The following is a 27,999-nucleotide window of genomic DNA, read 5'->3' on the forward strand; positions in this document are numbered from 1 at the left end:
GCTCTGCGCGTGCACGTCCCGCAAACACAGACGCTCCCTCGCCCCGTGCACGCTATCAGTACCCCCCCACCTCCCTCCGTGACCGTCGTAGGAGGATGACTAGAGTTTATCGCGTCCCATCTGCCGGCTGCTCTCGTCGCGCCGCTGCCGGTTGACCGTTAGTAACCCCGGCTCTTTTTTCTGCGCGCATCCACACAGTTGCTCCATCACTGGCTGGATCGCAGAGCCCTGCCTCTCCTCTCATTGGACTGCTGAGCCAAGCGGTTGTCAGCCCATGTGGCGTGGGCAGGCAGAGTGTGACACATTTAAGTTCATCAGAGAAAAAAGCGTGAATGAAGCGCGGAGGCTAACGGAGGCTCTCACACCCACGGCGGCTGAAGACTCGACACATGACCGAGCGTGCTGAGCGGCTCAGCCTCACGTTTTACCGGAACATCCGTCGGTTCGGCTCAGACAGGTAAGCTCGTCCGCGGCTGCTGCTCGCTGCTTATTGTGGTCCCGACCGGTGTCCAAACTCGGCATCCCCGACAATTTTTGTTATAATGACTAACTACTCCTGACATTCTTGAGATGTTAGCTCTTCATACAACGAAGTTATAGTGGGATACAAATCATATCAGGCTGATCCTGCCACGATTTGTTCCCTCTGTGACAAACAGTCTCCCACATTGCTGGTTTTTAGTTCACAAACACTTCTTATTATGACGCATTACTCCTGAAACTTTAGAGGATTTAGCTCTTTATATAGTAAAGTTACAGGAGAATAAAAATAGCCAAAATGTTAATGGTTTGTTAAAATAATCCCCAAGCTCAGCTGTGTGACAGCATGGAGCTGGCATACAAGATCCCAGGACAGAACAGCACTGAGGATGAGGGGCGTAGCTCATCAGCATCTGTGATAGCCCACTGCCATCAGTTATTCTGGGAGAACTCGAGAGTCCGTGGACATACACGTGTTGGAGGCCTGGGCCCTGATCAGTATGGTGGCCACGCTGGTGCTTGGGTCCAGTGAACAGCAGCACTGTTGTTACTGCAGCCCTGTGGTCACCACGGTGCTTCAGGGCTCATTGATTCTTTTTAGACTCACTCATCTGTCAGATCGCTTTAAACTACAGTCACCATCGTTCACAGCACTTCATCAGCTTCACATTCAAAGTTGTTTAAAATGACCAGCTAAGCTAACAGGCATGTGTAGGACAGTGAGATTAAAGAATATGTTGACAAAAGAAACCAAACTCATTCCTGGAACTATTTCAGAAAGCATCGAGTCAGTGGCCGAGCCCCCTGCAGTGCAACGTGAAACTTTTTAATGACAGCAGTGTTGAAGCAACAAACTAATGTGGAGATGAAATCCAGGAACACGTTTTTCCTGTTCACGCAGCGCCCGTGGATCCACACATAGTTACAGTGTGGAGTCATGGAAGGAGCTGAGAATGTGTCATTGTTGTTCACTGTTTCACGCTCTTCCTGTGAAGATGCTGACAAGTCAGGTCCTGTTGTGGCTGCTGCAGAGCGAAGCCCTGACACAAAGGAGCAGAGTGAGGGAGAACGGGGGAAGACGAGGAGGATGTGCCCTGAATAGAAATGGTCACGCCGAGCTGTGCGCACACAGTGACTTTGCAGTTTAGCAGCTAGCTCGTAGTTAGCAAATTGTCTGCATACGCTCACAATGGGGTGTAATCTGGGTCAAGATGGTGCACTGAAGGAGCCGGGCTAGATGTAATCCCAGGGCGGGACATCCTGGAGTCCAAATCCCTTCAGACTGTGTCGTGTTGTGTAACGTGGTCGCGTTGTCTTCACATTTGTAATGCCACACAAGCAAAACAGTGGCATGAGTGTGATTGTTGGTTTTTGTTGGTGCAACCTCACAGTGTGCATGTCAGAGCTGCATGTGATGCTGCGCCGGGCTCTGGCACAGCTTTACTCAGGACCTGGATGGTTTTGGAGACACAGCGTAGCTGCAGCTCTGCAGGTCGCAGTCACACGCAGCAGTGTTTTTATTGTGTCCACAAAGTTGCAAACATCAGTGTGATCAGAGAGGACACACACACACTGACACACACACAGACCTGTTTTTTTCTAGGTCACTGTCCGGTGCAGCGTGGAGTGCTGTATTGTTGGGATGGTTGTTGCCATGGTTACATGAATAGTGAGTCTGGCCCCAGCACCGACCACATTCATTGTTGTTAAACTGCAGAATGCTTGTCACTGATTGGCCCTCTGTGTCTGCAGTAAATAAACATGGATGAGATCGTCATAGCTGGAATATCGGGCCGCCTGCCTGAGTCCAGCAACCTGGAGGAATTCTGGGAAAACCTCATCAATGGTGTGGATATGGTAACAGAGGACAACCGGCGATGGACACCAGGTAAAAGCTTCCCTTCGGTTTCTATGTAACATATTTACTGAGCTGAGTTTCTCGTCAAAGACTAATATTTTATACCTCCTGCACTGTGCAGCAGTGGTGGTGCCTCTGCAGGCTGAGCTGAGTTTAGCTGCTTTGACATATTTGAAGGTAAAATAATGAATGTGAGTCATCAGGAACAGAGGATGGAGCAGATTTAACCAACAGCTTGGTTTATTTACTTTAGTTGATTCATCTGATCGCTGCCAGTGTCACTTCAGTTTATTCCACTTCCTGTTAAAAAGTAAAGTTTTTTTAAATCATCATCATATGGATTTAACTTCATGGTTTCATTTTTTGTTATCCAAGTTTTACTGGTGATTCCTAACTGGTGTGATCATAAACCTGCTGTGTGCTTTTGCCTGCTTCCTGTGAGCTGCACACAGGCAGTAATAAGCACTCAGATGTCCTCTGTCGCTCTCTGTGCTGGAAAAGGGAAACGTCCTCGTGAGGATTTTCCTCCCCTCTTTGGCTCAGTCTGGTCTCACAGCATCGTGTTTGGTGCTCAGTGTGAGCAGTGGCTGTGGACCGTGTGTGGGGTCCTGCTGCTGTAACATTGTGCTGTTTGCAGGTCTGTACGGTCTTCCAAAGAGGAACGGGAAACTCAAAGACATCAGCCACTTCGACGCAGCCTTCTTTGGAGTCCATCCCAAACAGGCCAACAGCATGGACCCGCAGCTGCGCCTCATGCTGGAGATCGCCTACGAGGCTATTGTAGATGGAGGTGAGAGCAAACGAGTGGGGAGCTGAGGTTTAGTTTGCAGTTGGGGGAAAGACGACATGTGAGTGAAAATGAAATGTTGTGCTGCAGGACTGAATCCAGCCACGCTGCGCGGCAGCAAAACAGGCGTGTACATCGGTGTGAGCGGCTCCGAGGCGGGCGAAGCATTCAGCAGAGATCCAGAGGAGCTCCTGGGCTACAGCATGACGGGCTGCCAGCGCGGCATGTTGGCCAATAGACTGTCCTACTTCTTCGACTTCAGCGGTACGTGCACGCAGCGCTGCTCAGCACGTGTGTGTTTGCAGTGCTGTCAGCGTGATCCAGTGTGAGACACACACTCAGGTTTAGGTGGACGCTCTGCTGCAGCTCAGGATCACCTTTGATCTTAGAGTAGCAAAGGAGTCTGCAGATCAGTGACGTGCAGTAGTGTTTGTGTCGACAGGCAGGACGTAAACGTGCAGAGAGCACGCACGCTGCAGCAGCTGGACTGCTTTGAATGAACGATCTGGGCTCTGATTTTATTCGTCCACTGAATTGTTGCTGATATATTTTGTGTGTTTTTACTCTGTTTCTCGCTCTGTGCCGTAGTGGTTTCCTCAGCATACCACAGCTCGGACGATCAGATGGGCGGCTCCGTATGTGGCGCCCGGCTCTAACCCTGCTGCCTTTGTTCTCCAGGCCCCAGCACTGCCATAGACACGGCGTGCTCCTCCAGCCTGCTGGCTCTAGAAAACGCCTTCCACGCCATCCGGCAGGGCCACTGTGACGCTGCTTTAGTTGGGGGAGTGAACCTGCTTCTCAAGCCGAACACTTCAGTGCAGTTCATGAAGCTGGGCATGCTCAGTCCAGAGGGGACCTGCAAGTCATTTGATGCTTCAGGTAAAACATCACCTGGTCTACACGTGACATCACAGAGTTTCTGTTTGGGAGCGATGGGGAGGAGCCGCTCCTCCACCGGCTGCCGGCACATTTAATCTTTCTGTGTTACATTTACTTTGACATTTCTTGACTAACTCAATGACGTAGAACGTTTTTTGTCTCAGCTTTAACTGTCTTCAATGTGTGACATACATGCGAGCGTGCTGCAGGGTTAAAGCGTCACGTTTGTGTTGTCAGGAAATGGATACTGCCGCTCGGAGGCAGCGGTGGCAGTGCTGCTGACCAAACGACCGGCGGCTAGAAGAGTGTATGCCACAGTGATCAACGCAGGCAACAACACAGACGGATACAAAGAGCAAGGTAAGGAGGTCCAGGGGAGCACTGGAAGTCACGGCCGATCGGAGAAATGGTTTCGTTTACCGGTTTTCTGTGACGTGCTCACGCAGGGGTGACGTTTCCGTCTGGTGAGATGCAGCAGAGGCTGGTTCGTTCACTCTACCAGGAGGCCAGCGTGTCTCCAGAGCAGGTGGAGTACATCGAAGCCCACGGCACCGGGACAAAGGTCAGTGCAGCCGTCAGGTGTGTCGGCACAGAGAGGCGCTCTTACTAACCAGATCCACCGTATTTAACCTCTGCTCTGTCCACGCAGGTCGGCGACCCACAGGAAGTGAATGGCATCGTCAGCGTTTTCTGCGAGTCAAAGCGAGAGCCTCTGCTGATTGGCTCCACCAAGTCCAACATGGGTCATCCAGAGCCGGCCTCTGGGCTGGCTGCCCTGGCAAAGGTTTGAAACCACAGTCGTCTTCTAATGTTCTCACTGAGACCGTGTGACGTTGGAAACATCCAATCAGCTGACAGACGGTACACACAGATCACGAACACACTGTGTCCTGTATGCAGTCATCGCTGGGTGGAGCCACACCCACCCAAACACACCTCCTCCACTCTTCCTTTAGTGGCGTCTCAGAGAAATAAAAATGGTTCCAAATATTCTGAAGTGCTGCTTAGTAGAAATCTGGAGCTGTGGCCTCTTTTATGATGAGCTCTGTGTTAACCCTTTGAAGCCAGTCGGAGCAGCACGCTCTTTTTTGCGTAACTATTTTTAAATCCCGGTAGCTCTGCAACCACGTAAGCTAGCACAATAATTTTTTTTGCATATGAAACCGGAGGAGTTGTACTTACATCTGATGCCATCAGCTTGTCCTCGGTCACGGTTTCCTTCCACATATAGCTTTGCAAAAACTGCATAAAAAGCCCTTGCAAGAACAAAAACATAATATTCCAGAAACACGCTTTGCCGATCCAGTCAGCTGTTTGTAACACTTCCTACATTGAAACAGACGTCAGCGCGAACGATCGCATGTCCGCCATTTCCTGCCCGAAATTGGAAGTGACGTCATTTTCGCGGAAAATGTAGTTTTTTACTTGTAGGCCTTATAAACCTATACTGGTGTTTTCATAAGTCATGTTTGACTTGATGCTTTTCTGAATAGTTGCTGGGAAGCTTAGAACTTGAATTCCACTGCTGGAAATAGTTTATTTTGATGCACCTGCTGTTTTCTTTGCAAATTTGCATCATAGGATTGTTTTTTGTTTTTCCTGCAGTGTATAAAAATTGCTGTATCTCAAAAATAAAACTATGAAGACACTCAAAATAAGTTTCCTGTTGTAAAATATTTTTTGCAACTTTTTAGTATTTAGAGTTTTGAGGGATAAGCCTCTTAAATTTCTCCAAGTAGAAATATATGTAAAAAAACAAAAACGATTTTCAATTTTTTTTGTAGTTTATTGCACTTTTTTGCAATTGATGTAGTTACTATGGACTTAATGCATACATATTATTACAATTTGGGCTATAACAGTTGTATTGATGTATAGCAACTTGAAATGCTCCCAAAATTGGCACTACAGCATGTAAAAAAATAATATAAGCTCTGGCGGACTTGGTTCTATGGTCGGTCTTAAAGGGTTAAACTGGAATCATGAGTCATTATTTGCTTTAAACCGCTGCTCATGTGTTTGATGCGACGTGCAGGTGCTGCTCTCTCTGGAGCGAGGAGTCTGGGCCCCCAACCTGCACTTCCTCCATCCTAACCCTGACATCCCCGCCCTCACCGACGGTCGGGTTCGCGTCGTCGATCGGCCCGTTCCCGTCCGAGGAGGCATCGTAGGGATCAACTCCTTTGGATTCGGAGGTTCCAACGTTCACGTCATCCTTCGTCCGGCTGAGAAAACGGCCGCTTCGGCTTCACCCGGGAAGCTTCCCAGAATGCTTCAGGCCTGCGGGCGCACAGAGACGGCGGTGAGCTCCGTCCTGCAGAAGGGGAAGGAACACGCTGCGGACGACGCCTTCCTGTCTCTGCTGAACGAAGTGTCAGGAGCGCCCGCCGCCAGCATGCCCTACAGAGGTTTCGCTCTGATTGGCTCTCAGAGCGACGTCATGGAAGTGCAGCAGGTGCCGGGCGCCGCCAGGCCTCTGTGGTACGTTTGTTCAGGTGAGTCGCTGCACGCAGTCAGAAGTATGAGACGCTTCACATGATACAAAGATGTTTGGACAGATTTGGGGTGAACGATGAGATCGATGGAGGAACGAGAACGTAACAGGAGTGACGTTGAGTCGCTGAGAGCACGCTGTTACTAAGCAACCATCAGCTGGGCAACATGAAAGTTTGTTTCCAGTTTATTTAAAAGGGTTTGAACACAGCTGCGATGCAGAGCTGCACGCACACACCTCATATACCAACGTGTTGCTACACGCTGTCTGTAATGCAGGTATGGGGACGCAGTGGGCCGGGATGGGCCGCAGTCTCATGCAGCTGCCAGACTTCAGAGACTCCATTCTGCGGTCCGATGCGGCGCTGAAGGAGACGGGGCTGGTGGTGTCTCGTCTGCTCATGGAGGCTCAGGAGGACACGTTCGAAGACACCGTTCACGCCTTCGTTGGCCTGGCTGCAGTACAGGTACAGCGATGCAGCGATGCTGCTTCACAGAGAGAAAAGGGAAGCATTTCAACACTCGTTTGTTTTCAAAGCTTCGAGTCGAGCACAGATCCATGTGTACCACTCAGTTTATAGAAGACGTCAGCACAAACATTTATTTATGACCCGACCAATCACTGTGCCCCTGCTTTAACTAACACCTGCGTGGAAACGTCTCACTCTGTGGAAACGAGTGTTTAGTCTGAGCTCACAGTGAGGAAGAGTTATTGGGTGTTTTTTACCTCTCAGCTGGAAAAGGTTGAGAGGAGCTTCAAATCGATACCTTAGATCTATCTACTGAAAATGTCAGAGGAGTTTGGATCTCAGTGACCCCGACCTCAACATCAGGGGTCAGAGGTCAAGCGTTGTGAAAATCTTGTGAATGCATTGCACAGTCGAGCCACATTAGACCGGAGAGCACCAGAAAGAGCCTGCAGCGATCTGTGGGCACGAGGAGGAGGAGCATAAACATGCAGTGGCCTTCTATGGCTGCTGAGTTCACAGGTGGACGATGACTCAGACTGCCAGAGCAATCGTCGTGTTTTTTCTCCTTACAGATCGCTCAGATCGATCTGCTCACCAAGCTGGGTCTGCAGCCCGATGGCATCGTGGGGCACTCGGTGGGAGAGCTAGCCTGTGGCTATGCTGACCGCTCCCTGAGTCACAGCGAGGCCCTCCTGGCTGCGTACTGGAGAGGCCGCTGCATCAAGGAGGCCAGCCTTCCTCCAGGAGGCATGGCTGCAGTGGGTGAGAGCGCGTCTTCTTTTAACAGATGGGACTCAGTGTTGTGTTCAGGGCTCTGATTCTGCAGGGTCGGACGCCATGTTTGAGCTTTGTGCTTCCTGTGTGTTGCAGGGCTGACCTGGGAGGAGTGCATCGCTCAGTGTCCTCAGGGGGTGGTTCCAGCCTGCCACAACGCTGAGGACACGGTCACCATCTCCGGCCCTCAGGTCACTTTCCTGGTTCTTCTAGCAGCTTGAATTTCTTTTTCTGCTGGTTGGTTCAGTTTGAGTTATGGCACCAAATCAAGGTGCTTGCATACAGCACGTCTCTGTTTTACCTGAGCTTCATGTATCATATGACACACGTGATCGCCGTGACGCTCTCACTTATTTATAGCCAAACACAGTGAACTCATTGTTCCATCAGTCCAGATGAGTGACAGCTCAGTGTGTTTTAAACTATGGAAGCTGTGTCCTGCTGTACAGCTGTGGTCCCAGATGTTTGAACATGTGCCACGTTTGATTTTTAGGAAGCAGTCAGTGCCTTTGTGTCCGAGCTCAAACAACAAGGAGTGTTTGCAAAGGAAGTGCGCAGTGCCGGGGTGGCGTTTCACTCCTACTACATGGCCTCCATCGCTCCAGCCCTGCTCGCAGCTCTGAAGAAGGTATGTAGCGCCGCACGTCCCATCCATGCTCGGTCCTGTCAGTAGAAGCAGGGCTCACACATCAGCGTGCCAGGCGCCAACACTGTCACAGGAAACCTGGTGCAGACTGCTGTGCTGAATATTAATGAGCTGCCATCCTGTCACTGCAGGTGATCAAAGAGCCAAAGAAGCGTTCGGCGCGCTGGGTGAGCACCAGCATCCCTCAGTCTGAGTGGGACTCTGCTTTGGCTCTGCACAGCTCGGCTGAATACCACGTCAACAACCTCGTGAGCCCCGTGCTGTTCCAGGAGGGCCTGAGCCTGGTGCCCGAAAACGCTGTGGTGCTGGAAATAGCTCCGCATGCTCTGCTGCAGGTTTGCTACCAGTGCTGTCCACACATGTGGGGCTGCTTCCTGTGTGTGTCTGTGTGTGTCAGCCTCAACACACAGCGTTCAGCAGCTGTTGCTGTCTGAAGCTCAGAAACACTGATTTATCAAAGCTTTTTTTCCACACACACCTGTCCAGATGTTACTGGGTGATGTACTTTACAGGGACACTAGCCTGAATAGGTGATGTTACCGTTGGAAACCAGGGCTGTAAAGCGTTTCACTCGCTGCTGTGACTGAAGCGTTGACTTCTTCACACAGGCCATCCTGAAGCGCAGCCTGAAGCCCACGTGTTCAGTGGTCCCCCTGATGAAGAGAGGTCACACCAACAACCTCGAGTTTTTCCTCTCGAACGTCGGGAGGATCTTCATGAACGGGTGAGGAGAGCCTCCCTCATTGGCTGTTTGACTGTGACAGCTGCTCACTCACACCACTCTCTGCCTTTAGCATCAACGTGGACGCCAACGCCCTGTGCCCCGCTGTGACCTACCCTGTGCCGGTTGGTACTCCAATGATCTCGCCCTTGGTGCAGTGGGACCACGCCCAGACGTGGGATATCCCTAAAGCGGAACACTTCCTGTCGGGCTCGGGAGGCTCTGGTTCTGCGGCGGTGTATAACATTGGTAAGAAGTGCGCTCGCAGTGTTTCCATCGCAGTGAAAACGTTTTTCTGATTTGGTTTAACGTCGCGTCATTGATGTAACAGACGTCAGCCCAGAGTCTGCAGACCACTATCTCATTGGACACAGCATCGATGGGCGTGTCCTCTACCCGGCAACTGGTTACCTGGTGCTGGCCTGGCGCACCTTGGTGAGGAGTCTAGGGGTTGTCATGGAAACGACGCCCGTAACCTTTGAGGATGTGACTATCCACAGGGCCACCATTCTGTCAAACGCCAGTAAGTATGGGAGGCGTGGCTTGTTAATGGCTTGAACCACGATCACATGACCTCGTCGAGCAGGTGAGGTCATGTGATCGGCCCAGTGCCTATCCTGTCAGTCCCACTTTAACCAGTAAGAGATGATGTGGAGGCGGTGAGATTGTTACAGCTTTGTAAGACCTGCCGAGCGTCTTAGTTACGCCACACTGACGATTTCACACGTTTAAATCCCTGAACTGACTGCGTGATTGGATGATGAAAATCCTCGATGCTCGTTATTGGCTGCCATGCTTCGTTTAACACGCCGGCGCTCTGCGGTGCACAGACGTGTTAACACACGTCAAACGAGGATTTTGTAACATTTTTCAGATTGAAAGTGAAATAATATCAAATATTGGTATTAATGTTTGAAAATCATCCTTCCTTCCTTGCTTCCTTGCTTCCACCTTGTATTAAATTCAGAAACCTTCAAGGAGACGGACGTACATCTTTGTTTCGGTTGCATATCGATGTTATTCTAGTTGAATTTGACCTTTGAGATAATTTTACAGATGTTGTCTCACTGTGTCACATGAGGGTTAGACGCTGCTCACACAGCAGCTCAGTCTGATTTTCTTCTGAATAATTATTTTTCCTCATTAATAAGACAAAAGTATTTTGTTTCCTCGATGACTCGATGGAGTCACTGACAGACGACTTCATTACTAAAATAATCAACAGCAACATCTTTTACATTTAATTGGTTTTTGTGACTTTTATTGTGAAAAACTCTGATTTTGATAAGTGCATTATTATTATTGTTATTGTTACAGTGGATGAAGCTGTTGACTGTTTATCACAGGTGCGGTCCAGTTGGAGGTGCGTCTCATGCCCGCCACCAGCAGGTTCGAGGTTTCGGAGAACGGGAGCCTGACTGTCAGCGGTACGTCTTTGCATCAGCACACAGGCTGAGCTGCTGATGAAGATCCCAAAGTTTACACATCATTTACATTTGTCGCTGAAAATCACACAACATTATATCCACAAACATATTGTTTATTATTTAGTGCAGTGTCGTTTAAACGGGTTTCCCGTGTCGCTCGGCTGCTGATTGGTTCAGCACAGGCCGGCTGTAGCTCAGGTCACATGACACTGAGCTGCATCCATCAGGCTGAGGTGAAGCTCTGTGACCAGAGCAAGAAAACCTCAGAGGTCTGTTAGTTGTTCCAGCGACAGAGTAAAACTCGTCTGCAGACTTTTGACTTTCAGTATGAACTCGTGAATATTCAGAATCGCTGGTTTTCAGGTAAGGTGAGCATCCTGGAGGATTCGGCACTCGATTCATTCAACGGTGAGATCAGCCGGGAAGCTGCCGACAGGAGCGACGCCTCGATGAAGCTTAACGCACACGAGATCTACAAGGAGCTCAGACTGCGAGGCTACGACTATGGAAAAACCTTTCAGGGCATCTTGGAGTCAAACACAGCAGGTACGCTGGAGCTGTGGCTTATTGTCCTGCTGGGACATAAAAGGACATGATTCTAGTTACACTCAGATAAATGTTGGTAGGACTGTTTTTCTAATAATCTGATTGGCTGTTTCTAGGAGACCGTGGGAAGCTGGAATGGACAGGAAACTGGGTGACGTTTCTGGACACCATGTTGCAGATGATCGTCTTGGGGCTGCCGGGTGGAGGTTTGCGTTTGCCGACCAGAATCCGCTCCGTGTGCGTCCATCCTGCTGCACACCTGGAAAAAGTCAGCGAGCACGCTGAAGGAAAGCAAGGTGTGTTTGCCTCCCTCACTTCAGATCAGCAGCAGTGATCCTCCTGATCGTTACTTAGCGGTTTGTGGCTGTCATGTCAACATGATGTGACCGTTTTATGTGTAAAACACCGGCTGCTGTTCGCTCTCAGCGTTTGGTCCCCTTCAGCTCGATGTTTGACTCTGTTTGATTCCTGCAGCGGTTGATGTCCACGTAAGCCGTTACCTTGACAACATCACTGCTGGTGGAGTCCAGATCTGTGGCCTGCACGCCACAGTAGCCCCTCGCCGGCAGCAGCTGCAGAGCCCGCCCACACTGGAGGAGTTCCTGTTTGTTCCTGATGTGGAGACGGACTGCCTTACAGCCAATGGGAAGCTGGCAGAGCAGCTGAGGCTTTGCAAAGGTACAGACAATCTCTCCATCACTCACATGCAGTAAACATATGAGTGATAACTGGATCAAAATAATGTTTGCACGTGTGATCTGATGTAAACTGTGTGAGGAGACGGACATGATGGGATTGTCTGGTTGTTCGCATCTTTCTCCCTGTATGTATTTAAGAGCTGTTACCTGTTAGACTTGTTTTGATCTCCTTGTGAGGAGATGACGAACATCAAACCAAACATCGTGCTAAAGTCCGTCTTCTCTCCTGTCCTCCGTGTCCAGTTTTGATCCACACACTGCAGCAGAAGCTGGCCCCTCATGGTGTCAAGCTCTCCATCCCGGGGTTACAGGGGGGCTCTGATGCACCTCCTCCCAGCGGTGAGCCTTCTGAGCCCAGCCTGCTGCGGCTGCTAACCCTGCTCTGTGGCCTCGAGTTCAATGGGAACCTCCACTCTGAGCTGGAGCAGGTGGTGCAGAAGGAGCGGCTGTGCCTGCTTAAAGACGACCTGCTCCAGGGTCTGCTGGTCGACGACGCCCTGAGACATTGCCTCGACATCACGGTGGAAAACAGCACACCTGGCAGGATCAAAGTGTTGGAGGTAAGACTCTCAAACAGCTGGATTTAGCTGGATTATTTCCACACACTCATCATTTTCACGCCTCTGACTCCTGCAGGCTCTCTCAGACGACGGCCAGCTCTTCTCTCGCGTCGTGCCCCTGCTCAACATCCAGCCCATGCTCCGTGTGGACTACACTGCGACTGCGGCCAGTCTGGAGCTTCTGGCCCCCCACCAGGCTCCCCTGGAGGAGCTCGGTGTCGCTGCGGCTCAGTGGGATCCTCTGACCGGCCCAGCTGCTGGAGACGTTGCTGTGGGGGCGGACCTGGTGCTGTGTAACCATGCATGGGGTCCAGTGAAGACAGAGCCCAGGCTGCTGGTAGCAAATCTGGCATCTGGAGCCAAAGAAAGTGGGTTTGTTCTCCTCCACACGCTGCTGAAGGGGGAGACTGTGGGGGAGGCTGTGGCCTTCCTGTCCAGCACTGCTCAGAGCAGCAGCCAGCAGGGACTCCTCACACAGGTGTGTTTAAACAGAACATTTTTCCACCCTGCTGTGACGTGCTGTCAGCTGAGTTTTGATTATTCTGATCTTGTTGGAAGGCTGAGTGGGAGGAAGTGCTCTCAGAGGCTTCTCTTAACCTGGTGGCTGTCAGGAAGTCTTTCTACGGCTCCGCCCTCTTTCTGTGTCGCCGTCAGTCTGTGAGTAAACAGCCGGTTTTCCTGCCTGTGGACAGCAAAGACTATCAGTGGGTGGAAACGCTCAAGGTCAGTCCCACTTTCGTCTCCCTGTCTGTCGTTGTCCCCGAACACTCACAGCTCGCTCATTGGGCTCGTCTGATTGGCTGTTTTCTCTGTGTTATCATAAAGTATATATGAGAGAGATTTGAGCTGTTTAAAAGTCTAACTGTGGGGACTCTGCTCTGCAGCAGGAAGTGATGTCAGAGTCCTCAGACCATCCAGTGTGGCTGACTGCTTCTCAGCCAGAGTGTGGGATTGTGGGAATGGTCAACTGTTTACGGCAAGAGCCTGGTGGCAACCGGATACGGTACGACATCGTTAACAGCTCGTTGTTCTCACACTGCAGCTTTTATGTAGAAAGGATCACACCAAGACTTTCAGTCAGGATTTAGAGTCTTACTGATGATCACTAATGTGCCAGAGCACAGGTTTCTAATAGACTCAGCACAAGTGTAATCAGTGAGGCTTCCTCAGACGTTAACACTTCATTGTACAGTGGAAACATAGTGGATCCTTTCTGTTGCTTATATTTCTGTGTAAAGTCAAATGATAAGGATCAGTTTTTCCCACAGGCCTCAGATAGAGGCTCAAACCTCTGAGGACTCGTCCTCTGCTTTCAGACCAGCTAAAGTCTGTCACGCTCAGTCTGCCCTGGTTCAACACTTTGGGTTCACTGTTGTATTATTCATGTGTTACTGCAGGACCAACGTGTCTTTATGCCTGTTTGTGTTTCTTCTCTCGCTTTGCCACCAGCTGTGTGTTTGTGTCCAACCTAAACGAGTCTTCAGCAGCACCAGACCTCCAGCAGGATCACCAGTCCATCCAGTCAGTACTGCAGAAGGATCTGGTCATGAACGTGTTCAGGGACGGACGCTGGGGCACCTTCAGACACCAGCTCATCACTCATGGTTCGACTCGCACTCATACGTGTATTTAAGGAGGCGAATGAGCTGCAGATGGTCACGTGTCAGGATCCACTCATGTTTGGTCCAGGTCACTTTACATGTCTCGGCCTGCGCTCTAAACGTGTGGAGGACGCACTTCCTATGAATGACATCACAAACATAAAGAATAAGAATGACGTTGTTATTTACACGTCATTCTTACAGTTCTGTTTCAAGACGCTGCAACACAGAGTTGAGATTCAGCTGCACTTTTACAAAAATGAATCCGTAAAATCTGCAAAACTGTAATTTTACATGGAACAAACAGTCGTCAGAATGACTTTTAATTGTAGAGCTGTGCTCTCTCACAAAGCTCTGTAAGGCGCCCCTGCTGCAGGTGTTTGAACCCAGCAGTGAGTTAGACAGTACTGCCTCCTTCCCTCTTGGTTCCCGCGCTCACTGAGGCTTGTCTGCTTGCTGTTTCAGATGTAAATGAAGCGCCGACCGAAGCCGCTTACGTCAACGTGCTGACACGCGGCGACCTGTCGTCTCTGCGCTGGATCGCGTCCCCGCTTCGCCACTTTGTGAGCAGCAGCCCTGCTGTGCAGCTGTGCCACGTCTACTACAGCTCGCTCAACTTCAGAGACATCATGCTGGCTACTGGCAAGCTGCCGCCCGACGCCATCCCAGGTAGTGTGTCTGTACACACCAAGTAATGCCACACTCTGCTGGGTCGTAGTGTGTGATGCTGTTGTTGAACATTCACAGTCACATGACAAACCTTTTCCATTTGTTATTTGTTATAAAGGGGACCAGGCTTTAAAGCAGTGCATGCTGGGTATGGAGTTTTCTGGTCGCGACCCCAGCGGGCGTCGTGTGATGGGGCTGTTGCCTGCCAAAGGCCTGGCAACGGTCGTGGACGCTGACAGAAGGTTCCTCTGGGAGGTTCCCCACAGCTGGTCAGTGTGCGGAGAACTCTGAACGTTCTCAGCAGCTTTAACATGAACATTAAAATACAAGAAATCTTTTTTTTAATCATCAGCAGCCTTCAGAGAAGCTCACCTGATGCCAGTAGTTACTAGTTTAACTGGCAGTGGTCTTCAGTCTGTTTGCACACATGAAGCTGTTTGTGCTGAAAGTTCAAACTAAACGCGTGATCAGAAACTTTGTATCAACTCTGCAGATACACAGTAACAGCACGTCCTACACATCTGTAACACAAAGATCCAGACTCCTGCTGATATGGTGACGTGTGTGTGTGTGTGTGTGTTTTAGATAAAAGAATCACTGTATGAATGTGTGTGTGAATGAGCAGACAGGCGTTGTGTACGTGCTCGATTATTAAGTGAGACAGTCTTCAGTGTCCAAGCCTGAAGGCGGAGCACTGACACAGGATTCATTTATTCATTAGTCTCATTCATGAAGCTGCTGCTGTGCAGTTTCTCCAGCATACAGCACAGTTACATCCTGCTACATAAACCACACACTTATTGTGTTGTGTGTGTGTGTGTTCAGGACACTGGAGCAAGCAGCTTCTGTGCCAGTGGTTTATGCCACAGCGTATTACTCCCTGGTAGTGCGTGGCAGATTACGCCCTGGAGAGACCGTGCTCATCCACTCGGGGTCAGGAGGCGTGGGCCAGGCTGCCATCGCCATAGCGCTCAGTAAGAAGTGCAGAGTGTTCACTACAGTCGGTGAGTATGTAACACTCGCACACAGACTCACAGTAACAACTCTTATTATAGATTCTTTTAAAGCCTCTTGCTAATAAGTTGTAATTATATCTCATGTCTTTTTACCCCAACTTTGGGGGCGGGGCCTCTTGTCTAGGCTCAATGGAGAAGCGGACGTACCTGCAGAAGAGATTCCCTCAGCTATCAGCAGAGGCTTTCGCCAACTCCAGAGATGCTTCCTTTGAACGGCACATTCTGCTCCACACACAAGGCAAAGGTAGCTGCTCAGTGCTTCAGGGGACGATTGACATGACATCAGATATCTTGGATTAGCAGTCAGCAATCATTCCCTGTGCTCTGCTGCAGGGATGGAAGACCATTCTTCCAAACAATATTCCCTGAGTATTGATATACATTAGTATAAATGGCACTTACAGGTTACTCCAGCCTTTGAACACAGTCGTATTCCAAGAGCAGAGTAGCTGCTGTGAGTGGCTGATGAAAGCTGGGCCTGCAAAGCTGCTCGGGGCCCCGGCTTGAGTAGGCAGGCGAGATATGTGAAGGCCAGAGGCAGTGCCCCCACCCGTCGGCTCCATCCAGGCTCTGCACCGCCTTATGGATCATACTCAAAGGATCAGAGACTGGACTGTTTGAACAGAGAGCCGGTCCAGACTTCCTGTGTCGAGGTCCTGGATCCAAAGACGGACATTAAGTCCAGAATCTCTCGTCTTTCTTTCAGTAGTAATTTTCCCCGTCCGGTCACAGTGCTGCTGCTCAGCAGCTCTCACTGTAAACTCATTGGTGAAATGTGCATCATGCACCGGTGCCAGTGTGTTTCCTCCCAGTGCTGCATCGATGACTGTGTGTGCTTCTGTGTGAGCACTGGTGCTGTTCGTGGTTGTCAGCTCCGCCTCCTCTAACATGTTTGATGTTTCCTCTGGGACTTTAAAGCCGGTGTGGAACACGGCACGTGTACTGCAGACACTTTGTTCCATGTTGAGGAACCCAAGAATGTCCTGGAACAAGACTTGTGCACACAAAGCTTTAGCAGGTTTTTGAGTTTAACAAGTAACAGTTGTGTGAACTGAGTAATCCCCACTCAGTTATTCTTCCATGTTATACACTGACTGTATGTGACGTCGTGTTTGCTGCGTGTGTTTCAGGCGTGGATGTGGTGCTGAATTCTCTGGCCGAGGAGAAGCTGCAGGCCAGTGTTCGCTGCCTCGCTCGACACGGACGATTCCTGGAGATCGGCAAATATGACCTTTCCAACAACACTCCTCTGGGTCAGTAGATCTGGTGTTTATTGACAACAGGATAGATAAATATATAAACATGTTTTATTAGCTTTTTAAAGGTTCCTGCAGGTGTTAACCAGAGTTTTGTTGTCATAAATGATTCTTGAAGCCTTGACAAACGCTGTCACGTTGCTGTGATTCCTTCAGGCATGGCGTTATTCCTTAAGAATGTGGCTTTCCATGGTATCCTGCTGGATGCTCTCTTTGAAGAGGGCAACCAAGAGTGGGAGGAGGTGTCCCAGTGTTTGCAGCAGGGCATTGTGGGAGGAGTAGTTCAGCCTCTGAGAACCACAGTGTTCGATAAGGACCAAGTGGAACAAGCATTCAGATACATGGCTCAGGGCAAGCACATCGGCAAGGTCCTGGTTCAGGTGAGTGAGGTGTTTGTACTGGACCTGCCCATCCCTACATGCATGTGGTTGGTATGTTACTGTGACTGCAGAGTGGCTGGACTGCTGCTTATCTTCTGACCAGCTTTTCTTTTCTCACAGGTCCGTTGTGAGGAGCAGGGAGCAGCTGTACGGGCTGCTTCCCCTCTGTCTCTGCCAGCTATCTGTCGCACCTTCTGCCACTCGTCCCACTCCTACATTATAACTGGGGGGCTCGGGGGGTTTGGTTTGGAGCTTGCTCAGTGGCTGGTGGAGAGGGGAGCCCACAAACTGGTGCTGACTTCTAGATCAGGCGTGAGAAACGGTAATGCACGATGACACGGTGCTCCTACTGATGTGCACAGCCAAGTCCTGCATCAGTGCTGATGTGACTCATCTTACAGCTTCACTGTTGAACTGTCTTCAGGTTACCAGGCGAAGCGGGTGCAGGACTGGCAGAATCAGGGTGTGGAGGTGTTTGTGTCCACCAGTGATGTCGGCACACTGAAAGGAACAGAGCAACTGATTGCTGAGGCCTGTGCCATGGGTGCAGTGGGTGGTGTCTTTCACCTAGCCATGGTCAGATTCCCTTTAGTTATTTATATGTGTCACCTTGGAAAAATCATGTTTCACAGGTTTTATGGTCCTTCCTAAATTTGGACTACATATATCTGGTTCGTGCACTTTGGCTGCTGCAGCTGTCACTGAGCTGAGCCCTCCATACTTTTGCTCTTCAGTGTCACTAACTAACCGTGGGGGGGTAACTGCCCCTCCCAGAAACAAGCCGTGGATGTGTTAGAGGCAGCAGTGACTTTTTACAGCGAGCAGGGGAGAGTGCTACCTTTCATGTGTGTACCAGTGCTAGTACCTAACAGTAGCTTTCTTTCTTTACTTTTATTTTGAAACAATACATTTTATTTTCTAAAGTAACTTCTCAGTCAAGACGGTTTGTTTACATTTACAACATCTTCCACCTTCCAGCAGGCGCCTCACTCGCTGTCTAATGCTGACGTTGCTGTCAGTGTTTGGATCCTGCATTATTACTGCATTATTACTGCATACTAGAATGATGGTCAGATCCCTTTGTTGGACTTCAATAGCTGCAGTGTCACATGACATGCAACGAAAACAAAAGCAAGAACGATGCTAACGATGTCGACTCAAGTTTCTCAATTATCAGATGCTAACATGCTAACAGCTAAACTACTGCCAGTTAACGTTTAAAGTGACCGTTTGTTGATGTTTGTTTGCATTCAGGTGTTGAAAGACGGTATGTTGGAGAATTTAACTCCTCAGCTTTATCTCGAAGTTAACAAACCTAAAAATGACGGCACCATCAACCTGGACAGGTAAGTGAGAAGAGTGGCTCCTCCCTCTGTGTGTCACTGGGTACCATCATGAGCTGACCTCTGGATGTTTCCATCCCCTCTCTAGAGTAACAAGGAAACTGTGTCCAGAGCTCAGACACTTTGTGGCCTTCTCTTCAGTCAGCTGTGGCCGTGGCAACGCTGGCCAAAGTAATTATGGCTACGCCAACTCTGCGATGGAGCGCGTGTGTGAGAAGCGCCACTATGATGGCCTGCCTGGACTTGCAGTCCAGTGGGGTGCCATTGGTGATGTTGGGGTGGTTCTAGAGACCATGGGTGGGAATGACGTTGTGATCGGTGGCACCCTCCCGCAGCGCATGGCCTCCTGTCTGGAAGTGCTGGACTTCTTCCTGTGCCAGCAGCACCCAGTGGTGTCCAGCTTTGTGCTGGCGGAGAGGACGGTCGTAAAGAGTGAAGCAGGAAACCGGAAAGACTTGGTGGACGCTGTAGCTCACATTCTAGGTAAGAGTCAGGTTATACCAAACTAGCGTTCATAAAGGTGTTATATAAGAAAAGACCGCCGTCCTGAGTCGCTTTGGTGATCTTTGAGGTTACTTTGTATCACAGACATCGACTCATTTCTTCGTTGTTTTTAACTTCTTCTCACTCACAGGTGTGCGGGATGTCAGCAGTCTGAATGCTGACACCTCATTGGCTGATTTGGGTCTGGACTCTTTGATGGGCGTTGAGGTTCGCCAGACTCTGGAACGCGACTATGACATCGTCATGGCCATGAGGGATATCCGCCAGCTCACCATTAACAAGTTGCGAGAGCTGGCCAATAGCAAGCCAGAAGGACAAAGCGGTATGAAGAGCTGCTTTTTAAATGCAAAAGATCTTTGAAAAGGTTTCAGGTTGTAAAAAAGCACTTATGTATTTGTTTAAATCGAGCTGTTAAGACTCTTGTTAATATGAAATGTGTTATCATGTGTACAAACATAACTGAGTACATCTCCACACACCACAGCTAAGAAGGACGGCGTTCGCTCTGTGTTGGAGTCTGATCTGACCAAGCTGATGGTCAGCCCCAGCAGCCCTACTGTGATGTCACTGAACAAGGTGAAGAGCCAGGACGGGCCGCTGTTCCTGGTACATCCCATCGAGGGCTCCATCGCAGCCTTTAAGACGCTTGCTTCTAAGCTCAGCGTGCCTTGCTACGGCTTGCAGTGCACCAAAGGTTTGTTATACTTTAAAGACAATGAAAATACCGAGTCCTGCACAACAGACAGGAGCTACTGTGCACTTTGCATTTGGAAAGGAAATATGCAGAGTCGTTTATGAAACGTGTGCAGACTCAGGTGGATGCAGTCAGGAACAGTTTGTAGACTTCAGTCAGTATTTGGTGTGTCCGCCTTCTTCAGCACAGCCTCGACTCTGAGGAAGCTTTTTGTGATTGAAGTCAATCAAATCTAGAATCCTTCAGGACGTCCACAGCTCAGCAGGATCCCACACTGCTGGGTCCAGGTCCGGGTCCGGGTTCTGGGCTGATAGTGTTGCAGTGTGTCTGCGGATGGAAACGGACTCCATTATTGACGTCACTCATGGAATTAATTCCTTTATTGATTCTTATCGGCTCCACTGTGAGAGAACAGTCAAACACATTCATTATGAATCAGTTATATGATGTCAAATGTTTGTGCATGTTGGAGGTGTGATCAGTGTTTGGGTCATGGGTGTACTCTGTTACATACTGCATTACTTTTTAGAAGTGTTCTATCTTAATTACTCCCAAGACAAAGTAATTAGTTACTTGTCTATTAGTTACTTGTTACAGTGCTTTCTTTGTGAAGCACGCTGTCTCATAATTACATTTCACAATATAAACCTGCAGTCACACAAACACACTGTGTGTTTGTGCTGGTACCGTAGAAACATGATCAGAGGCGACCGCTCGACTGATCATCACCACCTCTGTTACCTGCTGAAGCTCAGCTTCCTCATCGCTCTGAGCTCTAGCTTGGAGCTAGCATGCTGTCCTTTTGTGCAATAAACATAAAAGTAATATTCATATCCAGCTTTAGACTGCGCCACTACAATTCGTCCTGATTGTAGCACAAGTGGAACCAATAAGCAGGATTCATTGGCAAGCAGACAACCAGTTCCAAGGAGTTGAACTACTGGGAAGAACCAGTGCGATGCATTTTGTGGTACGCGTCGTGGTAGCTCCTGCTAGGATTTAGGACAGACCCGAGGCTGATGAGAAGGATCTGGGTGTTGCAGGGCCGTCCTGGCTGACACGGCGCTGCGTGAAGCTCTGGGATGCTGCCTCTGGACTGGCACACTGGGGTGGTGGTTCCCCTGTTTAAAGACCTAGACCTGAGCGTGTGCTCCAACTGTCACACTCCTCAGCTTCCTCTATGCCAGGGTGTGTCTGTCAGTCAGGCCTCTGATTCAGGAGGAAGCAGTTTGTGTCCTGGTCATGATCACTGGAGCAGCTCGTTATCCTCTCGACTGCAGGGTCTGTGGGAGTTTGCACAACCAGTCTACATGTGGTTTGTGAGGCTTCCTACTTTTGTAGGATCTTCATCTTACAGTACAAAGAGCCTTTGCTGCAGCTGTTGTTGTGTTTTGGCGCCTCATGGATAACTTTTCATGTCGTTTGAGTTTCAGGCTCGTTGGTGTTGCTGAGCTGTGTGCATCGTCGGTGTGGGTTTGTCAGCATAATGGGGCTCATATTAAAATGACTTTACAGTCACAGAGAAAAACTTTAAAGTACAAAATCAACACTTTGAACCATCGTCATCAAATGATGAGTGTGCGTCCTCACCAGGTGTCACAATCATGTGTATCAAAACGTGTGTAACTGTTAAACAGAAAAATGTGTTAAAGCTGAAAGTCTGACTGTTCAAAGGTGAAACTGCAAACACTTGTACATGTACAGCTCCCTCCATAGTGGCCTGAGGAAAACCAAAGACCTGATGTGATTTCATGTTTTCTTTCTTTCACAGTTTAAAAGTTTGTGGTTCTGTTCTCAGACCTTTGTCACTCACATGTTGTGCATCAGCTGTTTATGTCACTGTGCAGCTAAACTAACTCCCCTCATGTGTTTCCTTTGCAGCTGCTCCTCTGGATAGCATTGAGTCCCTGGCTGCCTACTACGTGAGCTGCGTCAGGCAGGTGCAGCCGGACGGCCCGTACAGAGTCGCTGGATATTCTTTTGGTGCCTGTGTAGCATTTGAAATGTGCTCTCAGCTGCAGACCCAGAATCAGCCTGTGGAGTTCCTGTTTCTCTTTGATGGCTCACATTCATATGTGGCGGCGTACACACAGGTCAGAGAAACACTCGCGCATCTTTATTTCATGTAATCAAAACATATTAGGTAGGGCTGCTCAATTAATCGAATTTTAATCACGATTAGGATCTGGGCTTTCAACGATCATTAAAAATGACTGAGCCGATTATTAGCCCCTCCCTCATTTATCCGCGACACCTTAAAGGCCGGTCGTGAAAATATTGCATAAACCGTCCGTGGCGCAAAAAAGGTTGGAGACCGCTGATTAAGAGGACCCGAGGGAAGCCCGGAAAGCTAAGCAGAAGTTATTTGGAGAGGAGAGTGACTGCCGTTGGTTGAAAAGAGAGGTAAAAAAACTTCAGTGGTGTTGCACACTATGTTATATTATTTTTTAAAGTCATTGTTAACCCTTTAAAGCCGGTCAGAGCAGCACGCTCCGTGTTGTGTAACTATTTTTAAATCCCTGTAGAACCGGAACCGTGTAAGCTAGCGCAATAATTTGTTTTGCATATGAAACCGGAGGAGTTGTACTTACATCTGATGCCATCAGCTTGTCCTCGGTCACGGTTTCCTTCCACATAAAGCTTTGCAAAAATTGCATAAAAAGCTCTTGCAGGAACAAAAACATAATATTCCAGAAACACGCTTTGCCGATCCGATCAGCTGTTCGTAGCACTTCCCACAGTGAAACAGACGTCACCGCTAACTATCGCATGTCCGCCATTTCCTGCCCGAAACCGGAAGTGACGTCATTTTCGCGGAAAATGTAGTTTTTTTTACTTGTAGGCCTTAAAAGCCTATACTGGTCATGTTTGACCTTTCTGAATAGTTGCTGGGATGCTTAGAACTCGAATTCCACAGCTGGAAATAGTTTATTTTGATGCACCTGCTGTTTTCTTTGCAAATTTGCATCATAGGATTGTTTTTTGTTTTTCCTGCAGTATATAAAAATTGCTGCATCTCCAAAATAAAACTATGAAGACACTCAAAATAAACTTTTTTGTATTTAAAGTTTTGAGGGATAAGCCTCTTAAATTTCTCCAAGTAGAAATATATGTAAAAAACAATTTTCAATTTTTTTGTAGTTTATTGCACTTTTTTGCAATTAATGTAGTTACTATGGACTTAATGCAGACATATTATTAAGATATGGGCTATAACAGTTGTATAGCAACTTGAAATGCTCCCACAAATGGCACTACAACATGTAAAAAAATAATATAAGCTCTGGCGGACTTGGTTCTATGGTAGGTCTTAAAGGGTTAAATAAATATCGTCAAATAATCGCGATCTCAATTTCAGTGAAAATAATCGTGATTATCATTTTTGCCATAATCGAGCAGCCCTAATATTAGGGATGATTGGCAGTGAGCCGCAGATGCGTTAAATGAAGGAAGGGTCACGTGTCGCGCTCGGGGATTTGACCTGAACGTGTCGACCTGTGATGGACGAATTCACAGGTCCAGGTTATGATTGTCACAATATGATTTGTTAAGCTTTCAGTATATGTGGGAATTTACTGCACGTCACTCTAACAATGATAAAGGCTGTTTATTATTCTAACTAATCTGCTGTATAGCGTGTGTGATGAGCTCTGGTCACATGATCTGCATGTGAACACGTTCATCTGTGTTTTTCATTTGCAGAGCTACAGAGCCAAGCTAACACCCGGCAACGAGTCTGAGGCTGAGACTGAAGCCTTGTGTGCCTTCATCCAGCAGTTCACTGGCATTGAATACAACAAGGTATACTGTGTCTGACCCACACGTTCACACACAAGTATTCCTTTATGTGGCATCAGCGTTAAAGGCCACACAACCTGAGCTTTTTGCCTGTAAGGTAAAGATGGTGACTGTAACACAGTCTGGAGCTGCTGTTCCAGCACAGTCTGTGTGTGGTGCAGGTTTGACTCAACAATGATGTGATGTTTGGAGCTGTTATGGAGACTAAAGTAAAACATGCGGTTAAATCAAAGCTTCGTACAGTTTCTCACTGAAAGCTGACATTTGTAACTCCTGAATATCAAAACATCTTCATTTTGCATTTTCATATACATAAGATCTGTGATGTTCATTAATTATGTGTCACTTACTTTTCTGAAAACAATAATATCTCCGCGAGCACGCAGTAACGTTTGCTATGAACTTACAGTCGTCTCCATGGTTACGTCCTACAGCTTTTGGAGACTCTGCTCCCGCTGTCAGACCTGAATGCACGCGTCAGTGTGGCCGTGGACCTAATCACCTCCGCTCACAAGGACATCGACCGAGACTCACTGCACTTTGCAGCCTCCGCCTTCTACTACAAGCTAAAGGCTGCTGATGCATATGTACCTACTGCAAAATACCACGGCAGCGTGAAGCTGCTGCGCGCCGAAACCAGCAGCGAATATGAGCAAAACCTGGGAGCTGACTATAAGCTCAGCGAGGTAACGATGCACATTTACATCAGTCTGTAGTACTTATCTTCACTGTGCGTGTGTTTCTATAAACTCAGTCTGAGCCTTCCAATGTTCAAACTGTGTACTGCGTCTTTCTTCAGGTCTGTGATGGCGAGGTGTCGGTCCACGTCATCGAGGGAGATCACCGCACTTTCCTAGAAGGCACGGGGGCGGAGTCTATCAAGAACATCATTCATAACTCGCTGGCTGAGCGAGCTGTCAAACCAAGGGAGGGTTAAACATCCACCGTCTCTTCACCCTAATTCCTCAGCTTTCCCCAAACTAGACTGTAAATGTGCCGTTATAGGAAGTCTTTGCACTGCTTATGTTTACATGCTACTGTTATCCTAATATCCCAAATGGTAATGGTTAGTGAACCAATCAACATCTCACAGCTCCATCGATTCCAACTGCAAGTTTTGTTTTGTTTTTTGTTGCCATGTTGTTGTTTGCAGAAGTTCATCCCACAACAAAATACGTGGTTAAAAAATGAATGTAACAAAGTAACAAACACTGACACATTGAATCCTGAATTACATAACATCACTTAAATTGGTGTTTCTGCTCATGCAGACATCAGTAGACAGACAAACGCGCTGCGACCAGCCTGATGAGCGACTGTGGAGGGCTGACCTTGCAGCCGTGTTTCTGCACACTAACTACTCGTAACACCAGTTGGAGGCATTTCTTTATTTTGTGACATTTGTTTACTTTTCAGTCATGTGACCACACAGTCATCAGTTACTGTGGCAACCAGCAAATGTTTACGTTGTCAGTAAGTTAACAACAAATTAATTGTTTCATAAACTGTGTTTTAACAATGACACTCGTGTTACTGTAATTTACAGACCAGTTATTTCACTAATTCAGAAGAAAAACTGCTTTTCTTCATGATGGACTGTATCAAACACACGCTGTTGTTCTGACAGACGCCTGTGACAGAGGCGTCGCTAAGGACCAAATGTGTCTCTTCAGAGGTTAATCAGAGATGTGAATGATCACTGTAACAGTGAGATCATATTTACTGATGTAACCTCTGAGAAACTGTTTCCTTTTAAAGGCTTTGGTCCAGAGAGCTAAAACCTCAGCAAATAATCCAAACCTGAGTACAACAGCTGGCCTGAGACCTGTGATTGGGTCAGTGAAGGAAGCTGCTGATTGGAGATGAATGTGCTGAGGAGTCACAGTACGATGGACGTGACAATAAAGGCCTCTGTGTTTTATTGTAATATTTCTGTTATGTTTTGTAGGACTAATAAAGGCCTCAACAGTCGCTCAGTGTTTTCCTTCATTGTAACGAGCCTGTCCCGTTGGATCTATGATTCCTGTGCTTTTGTTGTCGTTACTATTTCTGATCATTTATCTTGTAAATACAGTTTTTGGGTTTTGTTTTTTAGAGGATGGGTGAGTTTATCAGGGACTGAAACACAAATCCTGTTGGCCCAGAAAATTCTTAGTCGCTGTTGACATGGCGCCACCCGACCGTTTAGTTCAGACCATTAAAGTAACGACTGGTTCTATATGACACTTTTCTACATGCAACAAAGGTGGTGATGGGAGGAGGAGAACAAACATTTTTGTCTGTATTTAATAGCACTATTAAGACCAGACAGCAAAGCAGGGAGGGAGAAATAAAGGGCCTCAGGTCAGAGTTGAACCCGGCCGCAGCATTTACCCCATGACCAGGTGACGTGGTCACCCGCCCGACCCTTACGCACAGCAGTATTTCACTTCAGCTGCCAGGAGTGTGGGTCGAGCATGCAGGCTGAACTTTAGCTGCATGTTAGAAAGCCGAGTTTATGAATGAAGGCTAGAACAAATGTCCCGGCTGAAGGAGGAGGGGCTGCAGAGGTGTATAAACACAGGTGGTGGGGCAGGGCTAGTGTGCAGGATGACTCAGTGACCTGCACTGACCCCTATGTTGGTGAACATTTTGTTAAAGTTAAATGTTTTCAAGCTGACGAGTAAATTATCCAGCGAGCTAAGTTGAGCGGACTGACGTGCAGTAAGGTTTTCATGCTCTTCACTAACAGCTGATCGCTGAGAATATATCAACAGTAATAATGTCCTGTAATTCCCACGGCTCTGTATGTCACACCTGCGTATACTTCCCCATCACATTCATCACCTGTTCCTCTGGTGTCTCTGATTGGAGCACGCAGGTGTGTGGAGCAGAGTGAAATCACACACCTAATGCTGTTTGATTCAACCTGGATCTTAGAAGTTTTGATCAACAAAGGTGTCAAACATGATCTAACTCTTTGTCCCCTTCAACATTACATGTTGTTTTTTGAAGTAACAGGTTCAGTGATCTTAAAAGGCTGTGGTAACGTGTCGCTGATAAAACACTGAGTCATTTTCAAATTATTCACTTTAGTTCAATTCAGCTTTATTGTTTTACAGTGCCAACAACAGCAGTCAGCTCTACAATATTACAGAGAACATTCCCCAAATCAAAAATCCTGCGTGTGCGCTGCAGCTGTGGGTGGAAGGACCCACGTTAGCCTTTAACAGGAGGCGGCGTGTGGGGTGGTCAGCGGGACGAGGGAGGAAACAAGACGACAGTGAACCAACTGTAAAGCACTGACTGCTGCTCTAGTAACAAATCAAATGAACACTGAAAGCAAATCAGAAAACGCCCTGTCGTTAAAAGTGTCTGTATTATGGGATGGATACACCCTTAACAAAACAAAGAAAATATTACAAAACCAATTTTCCCCTCACGCTGTCGGACGCGCCTCGAGGAACCAGCTCGATCTAAAACATCACAGTCAGCTGTAAAGTGTCGTTTCAGTTTTTATACAACGTCAAAGAGCTTCATGTTTGAACAATCAGCTTATGAACAGGAATAAGAACTGCACGGTCTGGTTCTGGTTGGATGCAAACAAACAGCTGTGTGTTAATCCAGCAGCAGCAGCAGGACATGCTGGAGGATGGAGCTCAGCTGAAACGACCCATGAAGTCCTCACCGGCTCTCATGTTTACCATCAGGACCAATCCCTGCAACTGAAATATAATCTACTAAATATCAGAGTTGAGAAGGTTGTGTTAGCGTGTGGTGAGTGCAGGATGGGGAACTCCATCCTAACGACAAATTTCATTTCCTTAAAAAGGCATCAAGAGAAGCTTTGAAGGTAAAATGAAGGTTTTAGTGTGAAACTGTTTTATCACAGCTGCAGGAAGCTGCAGATTTATGAATACACAGAAGGATGTAGTTTCACATATTTCCAGACAAAGCCATAAATGCTTCTTAATCAATGCCAGTAATATACTGCTTCCTGCTTTTAAGCTTGGGCGAGCCGTAGATGCTGAAATATTGCACCGTTCTTACAAATAAAGCAAACAAATGAAGAAATGTATTTCTATGATCTTACTCCATGGCCACGTTCATACATGTGAAAGTCTCCATCCTGTGTCCTTCACTTATCTTCATCCCAGGTGTGAATTGTTCACAGGACTTAAAAGAAGGACGTGTCTGTGGAAAAGGCTCCGGCCAACCTAAACTCCTCCCTCATCAGGACACAGAAGAGCCGCTGAGGCAGCGCCTTGGAGTACGCTGCTGGTCGCGGCACACAGGTGCGCAACAAGATCTCCCGGCCTGCTGGAGGAGGGAAGTCTGGTACTCTGCTGCTTCCCCCAGTTTGCTTCTTGTCAGATCCCAAGTCCTCATCGACGGGCGCCAGAAGGGCAGCCTAAAAGGG

General features: G+C 48.1%; 2 protein-coding genes across 10 annotated transcripts in view; one reads left to right on the forward strand and one right to left on the reverse strand.

Annotated features, from left to right (window-relative positions):
• Positions 1 to 91: 91 nt before the first annotated feature.
• fasn (fatty acid synthase) lies at positions 92 to 27,103 on the forward strand. The gene is made up of 42 exons (XM_080872772.1): positions 92 to 457; positions 2,233 to 2,368; positions 2,976 to 3,128; positions 3,216 to 3,389; positions 3,804 to 4,004; positions 4,242 to 4,364; positions 4,451 to 4,566; positions 4,654 to 4,788; positions 6,040 to 6,499; positions 6,777 to 6,964; positions 7,540 to 7,729; positions 7,838 to 7,932; positions 8,235 to 8,369; positions 8,519 to 8,722; positions 8,996 to 9,111; positions 9,182 to 9,357; positions 9,440 to 9,631; positions 10,455 to 10,535; positions 10,899 to 11,081; positions 11,198 to 11,377; positions 11,556 to 11,759; positions 12,023 to 12,339; positions 12,416 to 12,817; positions 12,898 to 13,062; positions 13,224 to 13,342; positions 13,789 to 13,943; positions 14,406 to 14,609; positions 14,728 to 14,878; positions 15,435 to 15,613; positions 15,750 to 15,869; positions 16,756 to 16,878; positions 17,038 to 17,261; positions 17,382 to 17,583; positions 17,686 to 17,837; positions 18,516 to 18,607; positions 18,693 to 19,087; positions 19,239 to 19,430; positions 19,593 to 19,802; positions 21,684 to 21,895; positions 23,505 to 23,603; positions 24,035 to 24,286; positions 24,400 to 27,103. Exons 2-42 carry the CDS (start codon positions 2,242 to 2,244, stop codon positions 24,535 to 24,537), a joined length of 7,536 nt encoding a protein of 2,511 aa, XP_080728898.1. The 5' UTR covers positions 92 to 457; positions 2,233 to 2,241; the 3' UTR covers positions 24,538 to 27,103.
• Positions 26,671 to 27,999, reverse strand: part of rab3gap1 (RAB3 GTPase activating protein subunit 1) — a 58,267-nt gene continuing 56,938 nt past the window's right edge. For 8 of the 9 annotated variants that reach the window (XM_080872773.1, XM_080872781.1, XM_080872779.1 and 5 more), the window contains one exon: positions 26,671 to 27,990. In XM_080872773.1, the coding sequence (XP_080728899.1) occupies positions 27,757 to 27,990 (234 nt within the window). In that variant the 3' untranslated portion in view covers positions 26,671 to 27,756. The remainder of the gene's footprint in view (positions 27,991 to 27,999) is intronic. The other variant, XR_013970457.1, reaches the window with a different exon arrangement.

Source organism: Rhamphochromis sp. 'chilingali' (genome assembly GCF_963969265.1).
Source record: "Rhamphochromis sp. 'chilingali' genome assembly, chromosome: 22".
Lineage (NCBI taxonomy): Eukaryota > Metazoa > Chordata > Actinopteri > Cichliformes > Cichlidae > Rhamphochromis > Rhamphochromis sp. 'chilingali'.